The following is a 21,698-nucleotide window of genomic DNA, read 5'->3' on the forward strand; positions in this document are numbered from 1 at the left end:
CTGACCCGGAAGTGATGGTTTTCTGACCTGGATGTGACGTTTTCACAAACCAAATGAACTGGTTCACGAACCAGGGGCAGGTTCGTGAAAGTTCGTGGTTCGTGAAATTTGACAAACCACAAACTGCATGGTTCGGTTTTTTTCCAGTTCGTGCCCATCTCTAAATGGGATTTCTATTGCCTCTTTTTCTAGGAGATACAGCCCAAGGTAACCCCTGTCTCCATAGGCCCAGAGGGCTGGCTCTGGAATCCTCCTTCCAGATTTGGGACTCTTCATTAAATACATTTGGGGAAACTGAGGTTGTAATTTCTTTTAGAAGAAACTACAAATTTGTGAGCAAAATCATAAAAAAAAATTCTCATTACAAACCTAAAAGAATTCTATAGAATCAAATAAATATATTAAATTTAGTACGCTGTCCAGCAATGTAAACATTTATAGAATCTGGGAGCTCATTGAGATAGTTCTTAGCCTGTCACTGATCATAATCCTAGAGCTTCCTCTTTGTTGATAGCCACAGATACCTGTGAGAGATCACAGGGCGGCTGAGAGGGACGGAGTAAATAAAAGCTTCAATGGAGGAGCAGGGAATTTTTTCTGCAGTCCACAGCTTCAAAGCCAGAGTACTGGAGAGCCCTAGACACTGCCCATCTTATCGTTAACAACATTTATTCTTGGCACAGACAGAATATCCTTCAGTTTTACACTAAGGCGTCCTTTATACCCATTCCCGAATCCTGACTACTGTGTGAAGACCCCAAGGGAAGAGGGGATAAAGTGGAGAAATATGGAAAAGCTAGTAAAACCTGCGGGTGGGGTACATTTCTTATCAAATAGGTTCTCTTTTGAAAATATTCAGTGATGCTACTTTCATTGCTTTAAAGGGATGCTAATTTTTTTTTTAGTCCTTTTCTGAAGAAAGGTGCTTCTTTCATTTCAGCATGAACATACTGAGGTCTGCATACAGGCCCTAACTCAGTCTTAATTGGGGGGCAGCTGTTGGCACACTGCAACTGGAGGTCCCAAATAATGGATCAGCAACATTAAGTGCCACAAGACACACACTAAATGCAGATGAGCATTGCGATGTGGAAGAAGAAGGGGGCATTCACATACAGCTAGAAATGCTCAGACTGTTGTTTCTGCAGTTTCCCTGGCAGATGGGAGGGTGAGTTCTGATCCCATCCCGTTTTGTTTACCACGGTGCTGATGGTTTCCTATTCTCAACTTTTTAGAAATACTTTTTCTTCCAGCTAGTAAAGAGATATGCTACATTAGAATGCAGCGGCTATCCCTAACACTGCATACATTTGCAATTATTGTTTGTATCAAATTGATGGGCAGGATCCAGGCAGATTGAAGCACTATTAAGGCCCACAGGTTTCCAGGAGAGAACTTTCAGTTTTTAAATGCACTTCATTCTTCCCCTGAAATCAACAGAGTCCAACTATAGTCCTAGATGCAAACATACCTTGGGAGCAAGTTGCCCTAACCTCATAGAAAGCAGGGGTTGAAAAGATCTGATTTAATGCAGAGATGAAGAGCATGCAACTCTCTTCTGTTCCTCCGCCTCCCTGCATTCTTTCTCCCGGCACACTTTTCTCTCAGCCAAACTCATCTGTGGTATCAAAGACTGGCGAGGACAAGAATGAAATCGGATGGGCAAAATGCTGGGATCCAAGGCCTAAATGTGGTATAATTTAGCTTCTCTACTTGCCTTTTCACTCTTCATACTGGGCCCATACTTCCACTGTCTGCTTCTACGCGACTGGGTTATATCCAGGATCGAACACGGACTCGTTCTGCTGGAATTTGTAAACAAAAACTGCTTAACCAGGAACAGAATTGTACTCAAACAGCCTGATCCAGTTCAGGGTAGTATGAAAGCCAAAGAATGGTTTCTACATGCATAACCCTATAGGGTGGGAAATAGGACTCCCATTTTTGCCCATCCACGGCTAAGGAATCACCAGCCCCAATTCCGCACCCCTGAGGACCTGAAGAGTAGATGGGGAAAAATGCCTCCATATAGTGATGCTCTAGGAATTTCTCCTAGTCTCTCTGGTAAAAGACTATGGTAAAGACCATAGAGACTAGGCAGCCTACAGTGTCATCTGGAAGTGACATATCCTCCCCAAACTCCACCCTCCCCAGGCACTACCCCGCAAACGTTTTGCCAAGGCAGAGCTGGGAACCCTAGAGAGAAACTGTATGTACACTCACAAATTGTGAGAACAATTTATTTCTCTGATCCAGCAATGCAGTGTGGACATCTTTTTATAAAAGGTAAAATCCTAGCTATTCAGGAGGTTTGGGTCCCCCTTCCCTATCAAACAGGGGATAGATGAGATTTTTTAAGTCTTTCGAAAAAGAGTTCCAACTGCACTTCCTCTGTTGGATCATGGCGTAAAGAACTGATGTATGTTGTACTTCAGCAAGTGGGTTGAAGACTTGCAGTGCAATCCTAACCAAAGTTATTCCAGTCTAAGCCCATTGACTTCAAAAGCCTTAGACTGGAGTAACTCTGCTTAGGATTGCGCTGTTAATTTTGCCGCTTGTGAACCCTTGTCCCACATGGAACACATGCTCCCAGAGGCACTACCAAAGCTCAACAAGGTCCAGCATTTCACAAACATCTGCTTTGGTTCCTGCCACAAACTCACAAACTGGTGGAATAGGTCAAGCCTGTGTGGAATCAAGGGTTTCCTGGCACGTCCTTGGTTGCCAAACTAATAGTGCCAGGGTGGGGAGAAACCCTAGCTCTGGCCAGCATCTTTCATTGCCAAACCATCACCGTGGTCCACTGATCATCACCTGTCTGTTATATGGTACAAATCTGGTTATTGCAAACTGGCTTGGACACCCATTCACAGAAAGATCAATTCTCCATTTTCTGCCTCCTCTGCAACCTGTCAAACCACAGCTCCGAAAAAGACTCTTTTCCCCATTCTGGAATATTCCAGAATGGCGAAACTCCAGTTTGTAAACAACCTACTCCAACCCCACGGTATGGCTGCCTGCCCCTCAGATTTAGAACTGCAACCACCTCCTCCCAAAACCGAAGAGTTGCCTTTGTGATGCAAAAGAGGGCAAATAAACCCCAAATAAATAATCTTCACCATTTCTTCCCTCCCACCCCTACCTCCCAGACCTTTTCCCAGGCCAGCAGCCACAATATCACTCCTGGGATGAGCTCTTCATAGAGTGCCAAGAGCCACTGGTATGTGCAAAATGTGCACTTGTGTGCGCCACGGCAGGCCTGCTTTGGCACACCTGCGCTTGCTACTGCTGCATGCGCACACAGTTGAGACCAGCAACTGCCCGTTGCTGTTTTCAGGCACTGAGAACAGAAGATGCAATCGTTGGTGAAACTGGCTTTGATCAGATGGGCTCAGCTTTCCAGAGCATCCCCATGGCAGCTGCTGGATCCACAGTGAGAGGAAATTGGTCCCTTATGCACCAGCCACGCCTCAAGGATAACAGTGAACCGTCCTCAACACTATGAGGAAATCCATGGAGATTCAATGGATACGGATGTTCTAGAGCTAAGTCAGGCAATAGCCTCTTCCTAGCTACTTGTTCTGTGTTGATAACAAAACTGCCCTAGAAAAGTTAAGGAGCCTATCTGTTGGCCTTTGCGGTGCTTAGCAAGGCCTTACAAAGCTGCCATAGAAGAGTCAGGGAGCCTAGTCTGTTGTCCTTTGTGGTGCTTAGTGAGGCCTTACAATGCCATAGAAGAGTCAGGGAGCCTAGTCTACTGGCCTTGGCTTCAGGGACACCACAGTCAGGCAAGACTAGGAGTGGAGGGAATCAAATTAGCATTTCAGGTACCGAGGAGGTCATTGGGAAAGGATTCTATGGAAATCTAGAACTGTCCTGACAAGGAGGCCACCTAAGGAACGAGGCCAACGGGGAAAGGCTCGACGGTAAGACTGAAAACATTCTTTGGCCCACAAATCACCCTTTCCCCCTTTCTGTGCCGTGGTGCAGGTGCCAACGGAGGGAGGGGGAGGGCCAGTAGCTCTGCAATGCCATGGCTAACTTGTGCCTATTGCACACATCAAAGACAGATCCGACTTACTGCACAATACACCTGGCACGAGCGGGAAGCCGCCAGTACCTGTCAAAACATTTTACCCTACGTTGTGTGTGTGTGTGTGTTTTAGTGTTGTCGTCAAGTTTAAACAGATGGCTCTAGCCTGGCTGAACAAACGAAGGCAAAGAAGGAGGAGGAGAAGAGGAAGGAGAGAGGGAGAGATTGTTTCAACTCCCGTCCTCCCCCATCCCCCCACTTGACTGGTGGGTTGGAGCTATGGGGATCAGGACCCTCACCCAGGCACCCAGCTCTGATTGGTGGGCTGCGGAGCACTGGGCAAAGTGGCCATGTTGAGACCGTTTTGCGGCGGAAGAGCTGAGTCGAAGTTGAAGTCCATCTCGTCGCTGTCCATGAAGTCGTTGAGGATGATGGACTCCACGTCACACTCCAAGCTACCGTTGAACATGTCCAAGTCTAAGTCTGCTGGGAATCTGTCCTGGCCCAAAACGGGAGTGTGCATGGCTTCTGGGTAGGGTCCCTGCAAGGAATCTAGCAAGCTCATATGTGCCCCTTGGTTGTTGCCGTAGGAATGGACGTGCCCATGGTGAGGCATGGCCACCATGCCGCAAGTGTCACTGGGCAGGCTCATAAGGCTGATAGGAGAGGGTAAGGCACTGTTGTTGATCGCGGGGTGGTGGCCGGCTGGTGACGGGTGATACAACGTGTTGCTCTTCATCAGGGCGGACGAGTGGGGAGGATAGGGGACCAGGCCTATCTCTCCACCTCCGCCCCCACCCCCGCACACAAGGGCATTCTGTCTGTGGCCGCGGGGCGGCACCATGCTGCCAGCTTGCGGCATGTGTGGCTCGCCCTCTTTGTGCGCATAGGAAATGGAGGAGAGCAAGTCCTGCAAGGAGGTGTTGCGATAGGAGTTCATGGGGGCAAAGGTGGCCTGCTTATTCTCCTGGATGGTCTGCATGGGCAGACGGCGCATGAGGCTCATGGCAGGCTGGCTGTAGATAGTCCCACAGTAGGTATTCCCTCCTCCTCCTCCTCCCCCTCCCCCTCCTCCATTGCCCACCGCTGAGCACTTGGAGTTGAAGTTGAAGCTGGAGTTCCTCTGCCGGAGGCCCCCAGCAGGGAGCGGCTGAGCAGGACTCATGTTGTAGCTGTCCTGTAGGTCATCAAGAAGGCTCTCGCCCAGGCTCTCATTCAGGTTGATGGTGCCCGTCAGGTCAGTCAGCCTGGGCATCTCCACTGAGCAGCGAGTGTTCAGGGAGGGGGACATGGTGCTGGATGGGCTAGGGTACATCAAGGGCGAGGACGGAGTCCCGTCATCCTCTTCCAATTCATCCGGCTCGTGGTTGGCCATGATGGGGGAGAGGCGCCCACTGAGCGTGCTGGCTGAGGAGTTGGCCCGTGTCCGGAAGTCAGCCCAGGCATCGTACTCCTCACCAGCATGGGAGGTCGGGCTCTCCGACCATTTGGCCTGCTGGCTCACCGGACTTTCCTCCCCGCGCTCCTGAGCAGTTTGCAGCTGCTTCTTCTTGCTGGCTTTGCCCTTGATCCGCAAGAACTTGCTGTTGTTGTCCATGGAGACAGCCCGTCGACGTGGCGTCTTTCCGGTTTTGCCCCCTTCCGGGTTTAGCATCCACCAGGAGCTCTTCCCGGTTCCCTCGTTTTGCACACGGATAAAGCGGGTATGCAGGGACAAGTTGTGACGGATGGAGTTCTGCAGAGAGAGCAAAAGACAAAGATCTCGTGAGTGTTGGCCTGCAGTTACCTACAGCCCCATGTGTGGAACTTCTTGCCCAGTGCCGAACATGCGAATCCTGGGGTGCTTTCAGACACCCTCATTCTGAATGAGTTGGACCTACCCAGGACAGATTCCCTTGTTGATTGCTGCTAGTCTAAGCTTTGCTGGCGATCAGCATGGAGATCAGCAACCATTATTGTGAACCACTAGTACTAATGCTCTGGAATAGCAAATACCTCTTTTCTGATTTGGTGCTACCATCAATGAGGAAAGTGATACAAGGAAATAACCTGTCATATTTAGTTCTTAATAACCATGGGTTGGATCTGGCCAGCTTTTTCACTCAATCTCACCTAATTCTTCTCCTTATTATAGGCTCCTCCTACATGGCTATCATCTATGATCCCTAGCAGAGCCTTTTTAGTAGACAAAGCAGATCCCTTCTTCCCTTTTCCACCAGGGGTTGGATCCAGTGCCTTTCTTCCCAGGAGTTTGGGGCTGTGTACAGGACTAGCTTTTAATATCACTAGGCTAATAACTTGGCCCTCTTGGTGCTCACCACACAATTTGTTCTCTATTCCATTCCTTACATCCCACCAAAGAGCTCAAGTTTGTATACACAGTCCCTATATCGTCACAACAACCCTGTGAGGTAGGTTAGGTGGGGAAAGAGAGTGACTGGCCTAAGGCCACACTTTCCCACGTCTTCTCAGGAAAGAAGCCACTGAAACAGCCTCACATCAACAGCCCTTTGCCCACCCCCCAGGGCATCCAGAATTCTGTCCCGCCTCCCCTCCTCACATCTCAGCAGTTCTGAGATGGGGAAATTGTGTCGGTTGTGTCGGTTGTTGTCGGAAGAGAAAGTCTTCCCGCCGTATATAAACCAGCTGCAATCCTGTGAATTCTGTTGCAAGAGCCCTGTGGCGCAGACTGGTAAGCTGCAGTACTGCAGCCCAAGCTCTGCTCAAGACCTGAGTTCGATCCTGGCGGAAGCCGGGTTCAAATAGCCGGCTCAAGGTTGACTCAGCCTTCCATCCTTCCGAGGTCGGTAAAATGAGTACCCAGTTTCCGGGAGGTAAAGTGTAGCTGACTGGGGAAGGCAATGGCAAACCACCCCGTAACAAAAAGTCTGTTAAGAAAACATCATGAAGCGGCGTTCCCTCATGGGTCAGTAATGACTCGATGTTTGCACCTTTACCTTTACTTCTGGCTTCAGGTCCCAAACTGTGGGTGGATCTAGAGATAGCCGATGATTTTCACCAATTGTCCTTTTCTACTGTGCACCTACAAGTCACCCTCTTCATGCTATTCTTCTCTCCCCAATAAGAAGCTTTTCAGGGCACATTTGGAGCTACAGCAGGAAATGGGGAAATGAGAAAGTCCTATTCTCTGCCCCTCAATCCCTCCCATCAGCTGAAATTACTGCTTGATCCTCATAGGGTTGCCAATTTAATATGTTCATGTCAATTTACTTTATGTTTTGTTTCTGCAATGTTTCATATCTGTATTCTGATCTATTCTTGTTTTCAAATTTCTGCAATCCATACCCTATTGTATTGTTTGTAGAATGTACCAGTCGTTGATCGCATTGACTTAACATGGTATAATCTGCCTAGAGTCTCGGTAAGAAAGGCAGACTATAAATAACATAAATAAAAATAAAATAAAATAAACTGAGTTAGGAAATCTCTGGAGATAGGGGGAAGGAGCCTGGGGCAGGGTTTGGAAAGGGGAGGGGCAGACTATATATAACATAAATAAAAATAAAATAAACTCTGAGTTAAGAGATCTCTGGAGATATGGGGATGGAGCCTGGGTAAGGCAGGATTTGGAAAGGGGAGGGACCTCAGTGGGATAAAATGCCATAGAGTCCACCCTCTAAAACTGCCATTTTTCTCTGGGGGAACTGGTATCTATAGCTTGCAGATCGGTTGTAATTCTGGGAGATCTCCAGGCCCCGCCTGGGGCTGGCAATCCAACCTCCTCATCTTCATTCACGTTATGTATTTCTGACTCCCAACAGGTGCCACTCTTCATTATCCAACCGAAGTGGCACAAGATTGCAAGAATTGCCCTTAACACCCCTTCCCAAATGCTGCTCTTTGGGAAAAGAGCCATCTTCCTGCCTTACTCAACCATTTCATCCGTCAGGCTTGGCACCCCGACTGATCCCTGAGTGCCCCATTCAACGGCTCGGCAATGCAAAAGGCCTAACGGGTCTCCCATTCCCATGGCAAACAAAAGCTCTCGCAGCTGTTGGCGGGCTCTGCTGCCAGGGCTCCCTGCCATCTGATACATTTTTGACACCATACAAAAAGCAAAGCTTTAGGGCTGTAAAATGGAGCCAGAGGAGGAGAGCCACCTTTTCTCAGCTCCCGGCGATACTTTTGATTCCTAATGCCCGTCGGGCAAAAAGAGCCAGCAGGGAATTCGATCCATGACAGGCGTGGGACGCTGGGAAACTCTTGCCTGTGACCTGTGGATTATTTCTCTGCTTCCATCCGAGGGAATTTTCCCATGGAATTCTCAGTGGGACTCTGCACAGCTGATTAGACTGGCAGACAATAGCATGTGTTGGAGCGCTGCCCCCCTGCAAACATGGCTGGCCAGAGCTGACAGAGAGGCTGTCGGCAAAGTGTTTGTGTCCCCCTCCTCGATAGGGGAGGAACTCAGCCTAGAAAGGTCCGGAGATGGAGGAGGAGCTATGCGGCAGCTCTACTAATAAGTAGGGTGGTGTGGAGGATAAATTGTGCAACTTGCACTAATGTGTCCGGAGTTCAAATTCCAGCTCTCCCATAACCATCAGAGGATCCACTTAGATGATAAACAAGAGATGGATGGTTGAGATTCCCACCTCACCCATCCTTAAAAAAAAGTTAAAAACAGCATGGAGAAAGGAGGGCAAATTTATTCAGGGCTGCAGTGCAGGGGGTGGGTGGCAAAGGGGATAAGGGGATTCATAAACTGTAGAATATGCTGGAGAAATCATAGAAGGAAATGTTGGCAACAGGGAGGACTGGAGACCTTATGAGAACCACCCTGTTGTCAGGGTTAGAGTGCTGAACTAGGAGGTAGGAAATACAGGTTCTCTGCCATGGAAGCTCACTGGGTGACCTTGAGTCAGTCACTCTCTCTCAGCCTAACCTATCACACAGGGTTGTTGTTATGAAAATAAAATGAAAGTAAGGAGAGCAATGCTGGAAGCTACTTTGGGTCCCTACTGGAGAGAACAGTGAGGTATAAAGAACACCTAAGTAAATAAACCTGATAACATATGTGCAAACAGATCTCCCACTTATTTTTAATTGCATACTTCAGCTGCGGGGGAGGGGGCTCAGGGTTTGGGCTGGGGATACATTGCAGAGGAGGACAGGGATCTAACTTCCATGTGCACACATGTGCGTGCACACACACACACACACACACACACACACGTTTTTGCAAATTCATCTCTCTGGCTGCTGTTTACCTTGTGATCATTCCATTTCGTGTAGCCCTATTGTTATAATTTCAGCAAAGGAGACTGTGCCTGATTAAGAGTGCAGTGTAACACCCAAACTTACATATTCCTTTCTCAACAGATTATTCTCTGTGTTTTGTTTAATAAGATGCCTGTTTGTGGAGCCGGGAAATAGGAAGGCATTCTGTAGGGGCTTGGGGGGGGGGGAGTTCACCGAGCAAGGAAAAGAATAGGACAGGAGAACAGCAGGCGATCACGGGAATGGCCGGAGCTTGCAGAGGGTTTGGGGCCCTGCCTTTGTCCAGAAGCATGCTAATGAGCAGGCGAGCGAGTTACAGGCCCATATATCATATTATGTAATGGCTTCCTTCTCTGCACTTCATTTATTTGGAGATTGCTCGCGGGCTGGCACGGTGCCAGGAGCCACCAAATCCAAGTCTACAGAAATCAATCTTGCGCTGACTGATTAAGCCGTGTTTAGAACTAATTGCTCCTTCGTGTGTGGGGAGAATAAATTATGGGCTTTCATCTCAGCATCTTTAAAGGCAGTGGCAGGTAGGGCCTAGGCGGTTAACCCCTTCCCTCCCACCGCATGGAACCAGCCGACAAGCTGGGCAAGATGCACCTGGGAAAAGTCAGAATCCCAAGTCTCATTTTGTTTTGAACCAAAACGGTAATTCCAAGGATAGCTTTTCAACATCCTTCCCAAACACCCTTGTTTAGCCGGGTCTCTCCCTATGGAGAGAAAGCAACAGCGGCAGAGGCAAACGGCCTTCCAATTGGCCCCATTTGAGCCTCCCTCCAAAGCTGCCATTGCCTCCAAGGGAACTAATCTCTGTAGTCTGGAGATCAGTTGTAATTCCAGGAGAAATCCAGGCCGTGTCTGGAAGCTGGTAACCCTATAGACCACTGTAGTCTGCTGTCACTGGCAGCTGCTCTCCAAGGTCTTGGGCACAGAAATACCTTTCCCCAGTCCCTGCTCCCTGAGGTTCTGGACATGCTGGGGACTGAACCTGAAACTTTGCCACTGAGCCACCGCCCGTCTGTTAGTTGCATCTCAGGCTTCGTTGGCACATCTAGGTTATGCCCCAGCTGTGGCACAATTGATAACTGGGAAGAGATGCCCACTTTGCCAGCCCTCTGAGCTATCAGACGCTAGCATTATGCAAGCAGTCAGCCCCGGCTGTGCCATTGTTTTGACAGTGTGCCTCAAAGGCCCGGCTGTCAGCCTGTCAGAGCCATGTGCTTCACGAAAGTCCCACCTCATTTTCTGTAGGCTGCCACACAAGCTTCTGAACTTACAATATTTGTAATACTTTCTGAGATCTGAAACTGTTTCAGGATCTCTCATTTTATTTATTTATGTACGTTATTTATACTCTGCCTTTCTCACCCATGGGGGATCCAAAATGGCTGACATCATTCTCTCTTTCATTTTACCCTCACAACAACTTCGTGTGGTGGGTTAGGCTGAGAGAGCCTGATTGGCCTAAGGTCACCCAGTGAGCTTCCATGGCAGACAGGAGCCGGGCCTCCTGAATCCTAATATAGCACTCTATCTGCTATATCACGCTGGCTCACACGGACTGTAAATATGTCAACAGTTAAGTAAGTTGTTTCCACTGGACTCTTCCAGATAGTTCCCCCCCCCCCTTTTGTAAATGAATTGTTCCTACTCAAGCATAAAAGTGTCAAATTTGGGTTATGTGGCTGTCACAAGAATGCCCAGGTCTGCGATGTTATGAAGTGAAGCAAAGCAGTTGCCTCAGGGAGAGGCTGCCAGAAGTGGCACAATTTCCTTGCCTCCTGTCTCTGTCTTTGTGTATCATTTTTTAAAGAGGATGTGCCATTTTGACTTTCTGTTTCTGATACAAAACAGCACTCTCAGTACAGGCATAAGATGGTACAGTACTGTACTGAAGGTACTCTTTTTTTGAGTGAGAGCCACCCTTCCTACCAAGAGCTCAGAGCAGAATTTGTGATTCACCCCTCCTCCATTTTATCCTCACAACAACCCTGAGAGGTAGGGTTGGGCTGCACAGGAGGGGACTGGCTTAAAGTCACCTAGTGAGCTTCATGACAGAGTGGAGATGTGAATTCAGGTTTTCTCAGGGTTTTTTTAATAGTACACCGACAAAATAACTTCTCCCTCATTAGTCAGACAAAATGGATGAAGTCTTCCCCCACCCATTACGCCCACAAAGTGACACCAGAACTCTATGCTTAGAGAAGCACGGGCTAAAATGCTTTGCCGGTACCTCATCACATTTTCCAGTGCTCCGTGCTTTTCACTTTCTGCTCTCTTTCACCTCTGACAGAGAAACATTGAAAAATGGTGTTTGGCCTTTAGTCATGTGAACATGGCTTTAAGTGGCTGCCTCAGGTGCCTGTCTGAACAGGTGAGGCAACCAGGTTGTGGCCTCCACAGCCAGAACTAGCAGAAAAGGGGCAAACAAGGACAGCCACACAGACACCTGGAAGGTAACAGGGAAGCCCTCTAGAAGCTTCGCTGCCCTGAAAATTCCCTCAGGGGGAACTGCTAATCAGAATGCCTCAACAGCCATAGCACATGCTTACTTTTGCCTTTGATGCCCACAAATGAGCCATTTTGCCCTTTCAAGGATTTGGCACCGAGCTCTAGGCCTCACTTGGCATTCACAGGGATGAAGGAGGCTCCTGAGAGAGATGCAAGAAACTGGAAAGATATTCTCTTTCCACTGCCATGGTCAGGCCAACTCTCAGTTCAAGTGTCAGTGGGCAAAGGTGGATTCCTGCCCTGCAGTGATTGGCACAAAATGGGAGGGGGGCTCCCTCTCAGCAAAAAACTTCATTAAAATGAGAAGGCCGCCGTCATTAAGGCTCGGTGCGGCCTAGCCAAGGAGCCGATGTTGATTCCATGAAGGACTGTGTGGGCACCACACAGCTGGCCGAGGATGGTGGATACAAAGGTGGGGGGAGATAAGGACAGCAGGCTTAATTAGCACAATGGAAGAAGCTAATTTGTGCTGTTCGCGATGTAACTTGAGATCAGATGCTCTTGCCCTCAGGGGAACTGTCGGACAGGGAGGCTTTGCATTCCTGATGCCACAGCACAATTATTGGAGTCCTGGTTCTAGTTGGCAGCCTCTTCTCTGAGTGTTTTACACTGACTCAGAGAGAAGAGACATGCTCTCACTGAGAAAGAGACACTCTGAGCTCTCTCGTCTGCAGCCATGGTAGTTCTTTAGCACCCTCTGGCACTATTCTGAATGCAACAACTGACATTAAATGGCACCAACAGGCACCGAATGGCCAACTGCGCTTCCGTGATCTTGCTGGCACTGCTACAGTAGCTGTGGAGGACAAAGGTCTCAAAGGCTTTAATCTCTGATGCAGTGTGACTATTCTCTTTCTAAAATTCTCTGAGAATGACACAAGTCTCTTTTTTGGCACACGCATCCCAAAAATGCTCTCTGGGTCTGTGTCTCTCTTTCCTCTAACTTGTCTCCTCCGGTCATGCTGCTTAGCAGTAATACAAAGATACTATGTGTGAGTGGCTGTTGCTAGTAATTTTATTTTTTTTTAAAGAATTATTGCTATTTCACTCTTAAAGGTGAAGTAGCAGTTAAAAGCAAGAAAATGGGATCATCCGTACGCAATGTACGGTGTTCTATAATGTGTATTTCTTTGGATTTCCCAAGAAAAATATGACTTTGTAAAATAACCAAAAAGAAAAAGAAACCCTGAAAATATAAAATAATGGAGACTGAGTCTGTCTCAGAAAGCATATTTAGATCAGGTAACTTACCTAGTCTAAAGTCTTGCCAAAGGAGAAAAAGGTGGAGAGGAGAAATTAGCTGCTCAAGACCTAAAGAGCTCAGAGAACTATGAAGAGGGAGATTTTCCAAAATTTTCTCATCTCCCTTGATTTCTCACATGCCTCCTGTTTTGCCTTGTTGTTATTAACATTGTTGTTGTTGTTATTGATATCCACTCAGAAAAACATCAGTTCAAATAGCAAACTTGTGCACATGCTAAAGAAACTTTAAGCTACATTTTCCAGCAGAATGCTGGCAACCAGTGGGAAGCTTGGGTGGGTGAAGTGGGGGAACATTTAAAATGCCCTCACTCCAACACCATGCTGTCTAGCATAAACCTGGGAGAGACGTCTTAGGGTTGCCAATCTCCAGTTCAGGCCTGGAGATCTCCCAGAATTACAACTGATCTCCAGACTACAGAGATCAGTTCATCTGGAGAAAATGACAGTTTTAGATGATAGACTACAGCATTACACTCTCATGATGATGATGACGATGACGATGATGACATTTGATTTATATACCGCACTTCAGGACAACTTAACACCCACTCTGAGCGGTTTACAAAGTATGTTATTATTATCCCCATAACAATCACTCTCTGAGGTGGGTGGGGCTCAGAGAGCTCTGAGAGAGCTGTGACTGACCCAAGGTCACCTAGCTAGCTTCAAGCGGAGGAGTGGGAAATCAAACTCGGTTCTCCAGAATAGAGTCCCGCCACTCTTAACCACTACATCAAACTGGCTCTTAACCACTACACCAAACTGAGGTCTCTCCCCTCCCTAAACCCTGCCCTACTTAGGCTCCACCCCAAAATCTCCAGGAATTTCCTAACCAGAGTTGGCAGCCCTCAATGTCATCATATCAGGGTCACATCTAGGATTCCACTGGATGCCTAGGGCACCAGGGCCCAATGTGACGATGGCGTTTCCGAGTTTGCACTGGTACTGTTGTCATCCCATCGGAACAACAGTGATTTTTACAGTGCTTTTTCCTCTACTGGCAGCGGGAGTCAGGGGCTGCTGGCCAGGAGGTCTCCTGCTATAGGAGAGCCCTGGCAGGCCTGCTTTAAACCAAAGAATAATGTTTCTTTCTCTCTACTAATACAAGAACTACGTGCCACCCAATGAAAGATGGGCAATTATTTCAGAACCTAACAAAGGAAGTACTTTGACGCACAGGGCAGAAGGAGCATACAGAATACGTAGCATCAAGACACACAGGTCACTTAGATGGTTTTAAGGGGGGATTCAACAAAATCATGGCGATAGGATCGGTTATCCATGATGGGTGAATGGAACGTCCATGTTCAGAAGCAGCGTCTCTTTAAATACCACTTGTTGAGGGAGGCAGTGGAGGGGGTATTGTTTTCACTCCCTGCTTGTGGGTTTGCCAGAAGCATCTGCTTGGCCTCTGTGGGAGATCAGATGCTGGTCTGGACTGTGTTTTTGTCTGACCCATCAGCGTTTCTTATGCACAGCTGAACTGAAACTGCACTCATTAAAATTGCAAGGAAACCGAAAAGCAGCATACAAAAGTCATAAATTAAAAAACGGTGTAGTATACAGTAAATAAATTTCCTCATACAATGAATAAATTTCCACAATTTCCTCATAATCAAAAGAAATATTTCAACCCCTCTCGAGAACCCCCCAGTTGCCTTACTATACACAGTATACTTAAGCATACACTTTAGTATATACATAGTATACTTTAGTAGCGACACATCCAAAAACACAACCCGAATAAAAAACGTTTTTTTTTAAGTTCCAAAGCTTTCCAACACATAAACAGACACCCTTTTAAAAGAGCAGCAATTGTCTTAAATTAAGCATCCTGAACGTGCTCAGAGTCACAACGGGTATAAAGGGTTTTCTTTTTCAGGATCAGCCAAGTATGAAAAGGGGTAGGCTGCAATCCTAAGAACATTTTCAGGGAGTACGCCCTGCTGAATAAAATGGGACTCACTTCTGAGTAGAGCTGCTTAGAATTGCTCCCATAGAAAGTCTTAAAAAATCCATTGGGTGAAAATGTGGAAGGAGCACGAAACATTACTGGCTGAAAAGGCATAGTATATATATTTAAAATAAGAATACAATTTTTAAAATATCATGCCAGGGGAAATACTAGCTGCCTTTTAAATATATATATATATATATATATAAGAACCAGAGATTGTCCTGTTTTGTTAAAAAAAAACAAAACCTTTCTTTCTTATACAGAATCCCACAAATTTAAAAGGCCTATTTTTGTTTTCTCTTTTTTTAGAGAAAAAAAATTCTTTAGTGGCAAAAATCAGTACACCAGGTGGTGCGGTGCACCCGCTATCCAAATCCTGGCTGGTTACCGCCCTGTTGGAATGGGGATAAAATCTGTCTGGTGTTTTATGCAGTCAGAAACTCGAGCAATAGCGTCTTGGAATGTGTGTGGGTTCCATCGGCAACTCTCTGGTTAGAATAAGAAAAGAACTAGTCACAACCACCACTCCCGTTCCCAGAGAGACTGATACCTGGAGACCAAATGTGAAACTGAAAACCAACCCATCACCCCATGATTTCGCAGGATATTTCCTTGAACTGAATCCCACAACCGCATAAGCAAACCTGAACCACAATCAACAAGAACCACAAATATTAGAAAGGCAGGTGAAATGCAGCTCATACAAGCAAATGTAAGCCAAGATTATAGATGTACTACCAGTCGATTGCTCACAGTGGTCAAGCATCCAACTCAGGATTGGTGATGTTTGCCTACTAATGGGGAAATTCAAGCAAAGAGCCTGGGTCAGTTGGGCTATAGGAAAAATACATTTGCCCTAAGCAGAAATCCTGCACACATTTAACCATGCAAGTAACAAAACAAGGAGAGTACATGGTAAGTAACAACAAAAGAAAGGAGTCTCACATGTACTGACTAATGAACTTGTTAACAAAAGTTATGTGTCAGTTTCTTATTTAATGCTACTAATGGTCAGGACTTTGGTGGAGGGAGTAGCGATGCATTACCCTAACCTTCACCCTGACCAGCCTTTTTCCTAACTCCAAGAAAGGACAGAAGTGCTCTGTGCAACTGCTAGACAATATTTGGTCAACCAACTCTTGGTGTAACATTTGTGGGTCCACAGATAAAGACTTAACAGAAAAGGAATGCTTTAAAACAACTTGAATATGAACAGCAGCTAAAAAAAAAAATCTCACAAAGCACTGTCTAAGCCAATGTGCCGTGCAATCCTTTCCTGGAGTTAGCCACGCTGGATGGAGTTGAGCAGGGTTCTGACCGGCCCTGCTTAAGATGGCCCTGGTCGTTCAGTGGTTAGAGTGTCAGAATAAGAGACCCAGGTTCGAATCCCCACCCTGGCATGGGAGCTTGCTGGGTGACCTTCAGCCGGTCATCCACTCTCAGCTTAACCTACCTAGCAGGGTTCTTGTGAGGATTAAAATGGAAAAGAGTAGCACAATGCAAGCCACCTGGGGTCCCTACTGGGGAGAAAGGTGAGGTATAAAGCAAAAACAGTTGCCCTACCTACTTTGTTTCTGGGAGCCTGTAGGATGTTCAACTCCATTACAGAATTCTCTTTTCAAAATGTTCCAGTGAGTCACAGCCTCCATCCAGGAAAAGAAGGAGATTGCCCTCACCGGAAAAACCCAAGAACTCCAGGAGGGTCTGTCATTGAGCGGCCAGCCCATCGTGGCACACCAACCACTACCTACCCTCTTGCTGTGGTGGCAAAATGGTGATGGCAATGGTAGCAGGACTGGCTGAGGTGCTTAGGGCTTTGTGCCCGCTCTGATCTTGCCTGGGCAAGTGATGGCAGCGTGTAGGAGAAATGGCAACCACGAGCCTGCTGCCTCTCTCAGTGTGCCACTGGCTGCTAATTCCCCTAGCAACCGTCACCTCGCGTTTGCTGGGTGACCGAGCAGAAACGGTGGCCTCAAGTGGCTACAACCACTGCCACCTGCTTTCTGCCTCTCTCTCTCTCTGAATCAGAACAGGCCACTGTATTGGTGGAGGGACTATGCAGTTGGTGGGGTGGGGGGGGGGGGAACCAAAGGACTTCTTGCCCAGGGCACACTCCTCCTTGCTCCCAGCAAACTTGGAGCTCTTGGGCTGTCTATTTTATTGCAAAGTCCTGAACAGCTGTTAGCTCAGTGGTAGGACATCTGGTTTGTATGCAGAAAGTCCCAGGTTCAATTCCTGGCTTCTCCAGTGAAAGCATCTCCAGTAGTAGAATTGGGAGGATGTCAGCCTGGTTGCATTGTTGTAGTTCCAGTTATCCTAAGAGAGTGGATCTGAATTGTATTGAAAAGTCCTTCAGTATCTGGGCAATTCTGGGGAGCCCAGAGTAGCAACAAACACGCTTTGCTAATATCAGATTGCAGAAGCGGGCAAGTGAACCAATGCTCACAGAGATGGGGCTATGCAAAGAGACGAAGCAGCCACACCCAGTACAACAGCCATGCTTCCCCTTCCAGTACTGAATACTGCCGCTCACACATTCAAAAATATTTTTGCATGTAATGTTCCTTTGTTCAACACCCTATCTGCAAGGGGGTTTGTGGAGGGAGCTGCCTCTTTCCTCCTAGGCCACAAACACTGTGTCATCTGCCCTTGAATGGAGGGAGCCCACAGGTGAAGAGAGAGACCGTCCTGCTACCACCCACTTGGATCCTCTCTCTGCCAGGCCAGAGGAGGTACCCCCTTGTAAAAGCAGGCACGCCGCCACCAAGATTTGTGGCTGGCTGGCTGCGAGGCATACCAATTTGCATTTGCAAAACGTATTTGCATATGGAGAAAAAGCAGCGTTGGTTAGCCAGGGCAGCCCATTGCTGGCAGAAAAAAAAGGGGGGGTGAGCCAGGAGCCTCCAACGTGCCTGTTTCCCGGGGCTGTTGGGGCATCTCATGTATCACAGCGGCAAACCCCCTGATGGCAGGAAGACAACCAGCTCTTTGGGAGAGGGGCAATTTCAGTCTCCCTGTTGCCAGGGTAGGCTCCTGCAGAAGCCAGGGATCATTGCAGAAGCGCAGGAGGGTGTGGTGCCAATTGGCACCCAGGGGAGCTGCGTGCCAGGGTGACTGCTGCCCAACCCCTCCCTCCCCCTCCCCACTTTTCTCCAAGGAGTCTCACTGTCAAGGGAAACAGCCAGTGTGAAATCCGTCTGATTAGCAATTAGTCCCATTGTAAAAGGATTAGCGGGGGAGGGGGAAGCCATTGTTCTGATGAGTGACTTGACTATCAATTGGCATCTGGATAGAACAAGCTGCCCTTGATGCCAGTGTTGGGAGTGTGTGTGTGCATCCCCCCCCCCCACGTCCTTTTGGACAGCAGTGAAACATCTCCAGGAAGAAACAGCAGTGATGCCCAGAAGTCGGGGAGAAGGGGAGGCATGTGCAAGTATCCCCACACTGCAAGCGGTGGCTCCACATCTCTGATCCATCTAGAGACAGCCAGGAGTTGGGAGGGGGATGTCTGCTCAGTGGTGGCTGCCCATGCTAGAGATGCAATGGGGAGGGGCTGCGGCTCCGTGGGAAAGCATCTGCTTTGCACGCAGAAAGTCCCCAGTTCAATTCCCATCATCTCAAGCTAAAAGGACCAGGCAGTGGGTGATGGGAAAGAGCCCTGCCTGAGACCCTGGAGAGCTGCTGCCAGTCTGAGCAGACAATACTGACCTTGATGGACAGAAGATCAGATTTACCGTGCGATCCTAAGCAGAGTTACTCCAGTCTAAACCCATTGATTTAGACTCTCCTATCTTGATGTGACGTCATTATCCCTCTTGGACTCCCTGAACCCAGCTGCGATCTGGCCGGAAGAGCCAGCGACCCCCACCGCGACCACCCAAGGAGGACACCCTGTGCCCGGAGAAGATCTCCCCGATGCTCTGGAGGACCCACCTGATGCCTGCAAGTAGCCAGGAAGTCTGGCCACCAACCACCAACACGGAGGGCCAGGGCTTTGCCCTGAGCCCAACCAGTTGGATTATTTCCCTAGGGACTGTAAACTACCCGCCCCATCCAGACTTGGAATGCATGTTTCAGTATTTCAGTTTAAGCAGCATTTCGATTCATTCAAAGGACTCTCTCATGCACCTGTTTTTCTTGCTTAGGCTGTAGCAACTCTCCTTAGGATTTCACTGTTGGTCTGCTTTCAACAAAAGTCGTTTCATGAGGCCCAGCCCACAAAGCCTGATGATAAGATCTGGAGAACTGAAAAGCTTGCGCCCTGTTTTGTGTCCTCATTTTAGCTAACCTTAATGAATGGTATCACCAGCTACAAACCATGTCTGCAATATGTGTAATAGGAACAGGGACTGATCTGAGGTTTCTCATCTTTGCCTACCTCACAAGGTTGATGTGAGGATAAAATGGGGATTAGAGAACCATAGAGTGAGCTTCTTAGAGTTTGGGGCATGTGGAAGGTAAATGAGCTAGATAGATATAATCAAAAGATGTTACATGGTTGTTCTTGGGACTCATCCCTGGGGCTTTGGGGGGCATAAAGAAACCAGAAAGGTTTGATCCTTAATAGAGCAGTTTCAGATGTGAAGATATCAGAATTTTTAAAATTATTTTAACTTTATTTATACCCCATCTTTCTTCCCCTTGGGGACCCAAAGCGACACACATCATTCTCCTCTCCTCTATTTTATCCTCACAACAACCCTGTGAGGTAGGTTAGGCTGAGAGAAACTGACTGGCCCAAGTGAGCTTCCATGGCAGAGTGATAAGCGTGCTTCCCATGAGAGTAACAATGGGCGGGGCCCAGGCGCCATATCTTTGGGCCAGCCCTAATTTGTAACGTCTCCCCTGACATCCCATCCCATGCATGCAAAGCTTGTGAGTCACAAAAGAAAAATGTATCTTTCTGAAACAGTATCGAACAGATTACTTCATAGTAATGATGTACCATTTAGGGTAGGACTGAAGACTGATCTGGGACCTTTTACATGGTCTAATACTGGGCAACTGCACGTCATTTATATTCAGGCTGGCTACTGTATGGGCAATTCTACTGCAATTCTACCGTGTGGGCAATTCTTGATTTTTAGTCTGTTAACGTTTTATCTGCTCTTCCTCTAAAGAGCTCACGGTGGCATACATGCTTCTTCCCTCACGCATCTCCCCTCCCATGAGACTGGGGTGTGTCCATACCACAACCTTATGAAATATCTCACTGTTTCTGTGGTACTTCCTGGGGCGTGTGTGTGTGTCTTCTTATGTGTTTGCTTGTACTTGCAAACTTAGCAGCACTTCTTCTGTGCGTAATATATCTCTCTTAACCTTGATTCTGCCCTTTTTTTCATGGTCAGGGCTTTATTTGCCAAGGATCGAACCTGGGACCTTCTCCATGCAAAGCAGATACTCAACCACTGAGCCACGGCCCCTTCGCTTAATGAGAACACGGAAAGCTCCCTTATCCCAAGTCAGTATAGACCCTTGGTCTATCAAAGTCCGTGTTGACTACTCTGACTGGCAAAAGCTCTCCAAAGTCTCAGATCTTCCCCAACGTCTACTACATGATCTTTTTACTGGAGATGTGGAGACAGAACCCAAGACCTTTTGCATGCAAAGCAGATGCTCTGCTGCTAAACCACACAACCCCACCAGGAATACTATGGGGCAAGCCCTGATCCTTTCTCTGCGCTTCAAATTCACTTTCCGGAAAGCAGGATTTGAGTCCAGTGGCACCTTAGAGACCAACAAGATTTTCAGGATGAAATGTTTTGCCAGGCATATGGTTGAGGCTGGTCCAGCAGTCATGCGGAGAGCCTCCCAGCTGGCCTCTTGTCAGGGGGGCCATCCGATCATCTCCCCCCCCATATAAGTTACAACGTAGACTGAATGCCCTGTTTCCCCCTTCCTTTTCTCCACACTCTCTGTATTACTGGCAGGGGTAGATAGTAGGGTCACTGGCTGAGGGTGGTAGTTCCATGGAAAATGCTGTGATTTTATTGTAAATTATACGTGTTATTGCTGTAACCTGCCCTGAGCCCGCTTGCGGGGAGGGCAGGATAGAAGCTTAACAAATAAAATAAAAATAAAGAGTCAGAGTTCCCTTCTTCAGAAGGTAGCTGAAGAAGGGAGTTTTGACTCTCAAAAGCTTATACCCTGAAAATCTCTAAGATGCCACTGGATTCAAATCCTGTTATTCTACTACAGACCAACATGGCTACCCCCCCCCCCGCAACTATCTTCTGGAAAGGTTGGGGGGGGGGAGGCAACTGAGCCAGACCTGCCTCCACCTTGCATCTACAGCTGGCCAGCTGCACCCCCCCTCCCTTCGCAGCTTTGGCAGCTGCAAAAGCACAGGATCAAAGGGAAGAGGAAAGGGGGGGGATGGATCACTCTCCAGTTTGCTGTGCTAAGAGGCTTCCCCCCTCCCCCTCCTCATTTCCTGTCTCTTCCATCCAGAGAAGCCATTCCAAGCAGACAGCTCCCCCATCCCGGCACACACACACATACGCACACTCATGCACACCCTGCACAAGTCTGGCGGCTGCACACAGCAGGCGTGTCGTTTCTGCATCACATGCTTGTCCTGAGATGAACCCAGTGGGAAGCAGCTGTTGGTCTAGACTGAGGGGCCCCCAGGCTGGAGCTGCACGCCTCTCTCTCCTCCACAGCCGGGAGAGTCCAAGAGAGAACTCTCTA

At 47.9% G+C, this 21,698-nt stretch overlaps 1 protein-coding gene across 1 annotated transcript in view; it reads right to left on the reverse strand.

Annotated features, from left to right (window-relative positions):
• Positions 1 to 355: 355 nt before the first annotated feature.
• The window catches only part of FOXO6 (forkhead box O6), a 124,984-nt gene continuing 103,641 nt past the window's right edge, over positions 356 to 21,698 (reverse strand). The window contains exon 2 of the mRNA XM_054999922.1: positions 356 to 5,768. Coding sequence (XP_054855897.1) covers positions 4,329 to 5,768 — 1,440 coding nt within the window. The 3' untranslated portion in view covers positions 356 to 4,328. The remainder of the gene's footprint in view (positions 5,769 to 21,698) is intronic.

This window comes from Eublepharis macularius, chromosome 15, assembly GCF_028583425.1.
Source record: "Eublepharis macularius isolate TG4126 chromosome 15, MPM_Emac_v1.0, whole genome shotgun sequence".
In the NCBI taxonomy this organism is placed as follows: domain Eukaryota; kingdom Metazoa; phylum Chordata; class Lepidosauria; order Squamata; family Eublepharidae; genus Eublepharis; species Eublepharis macularius.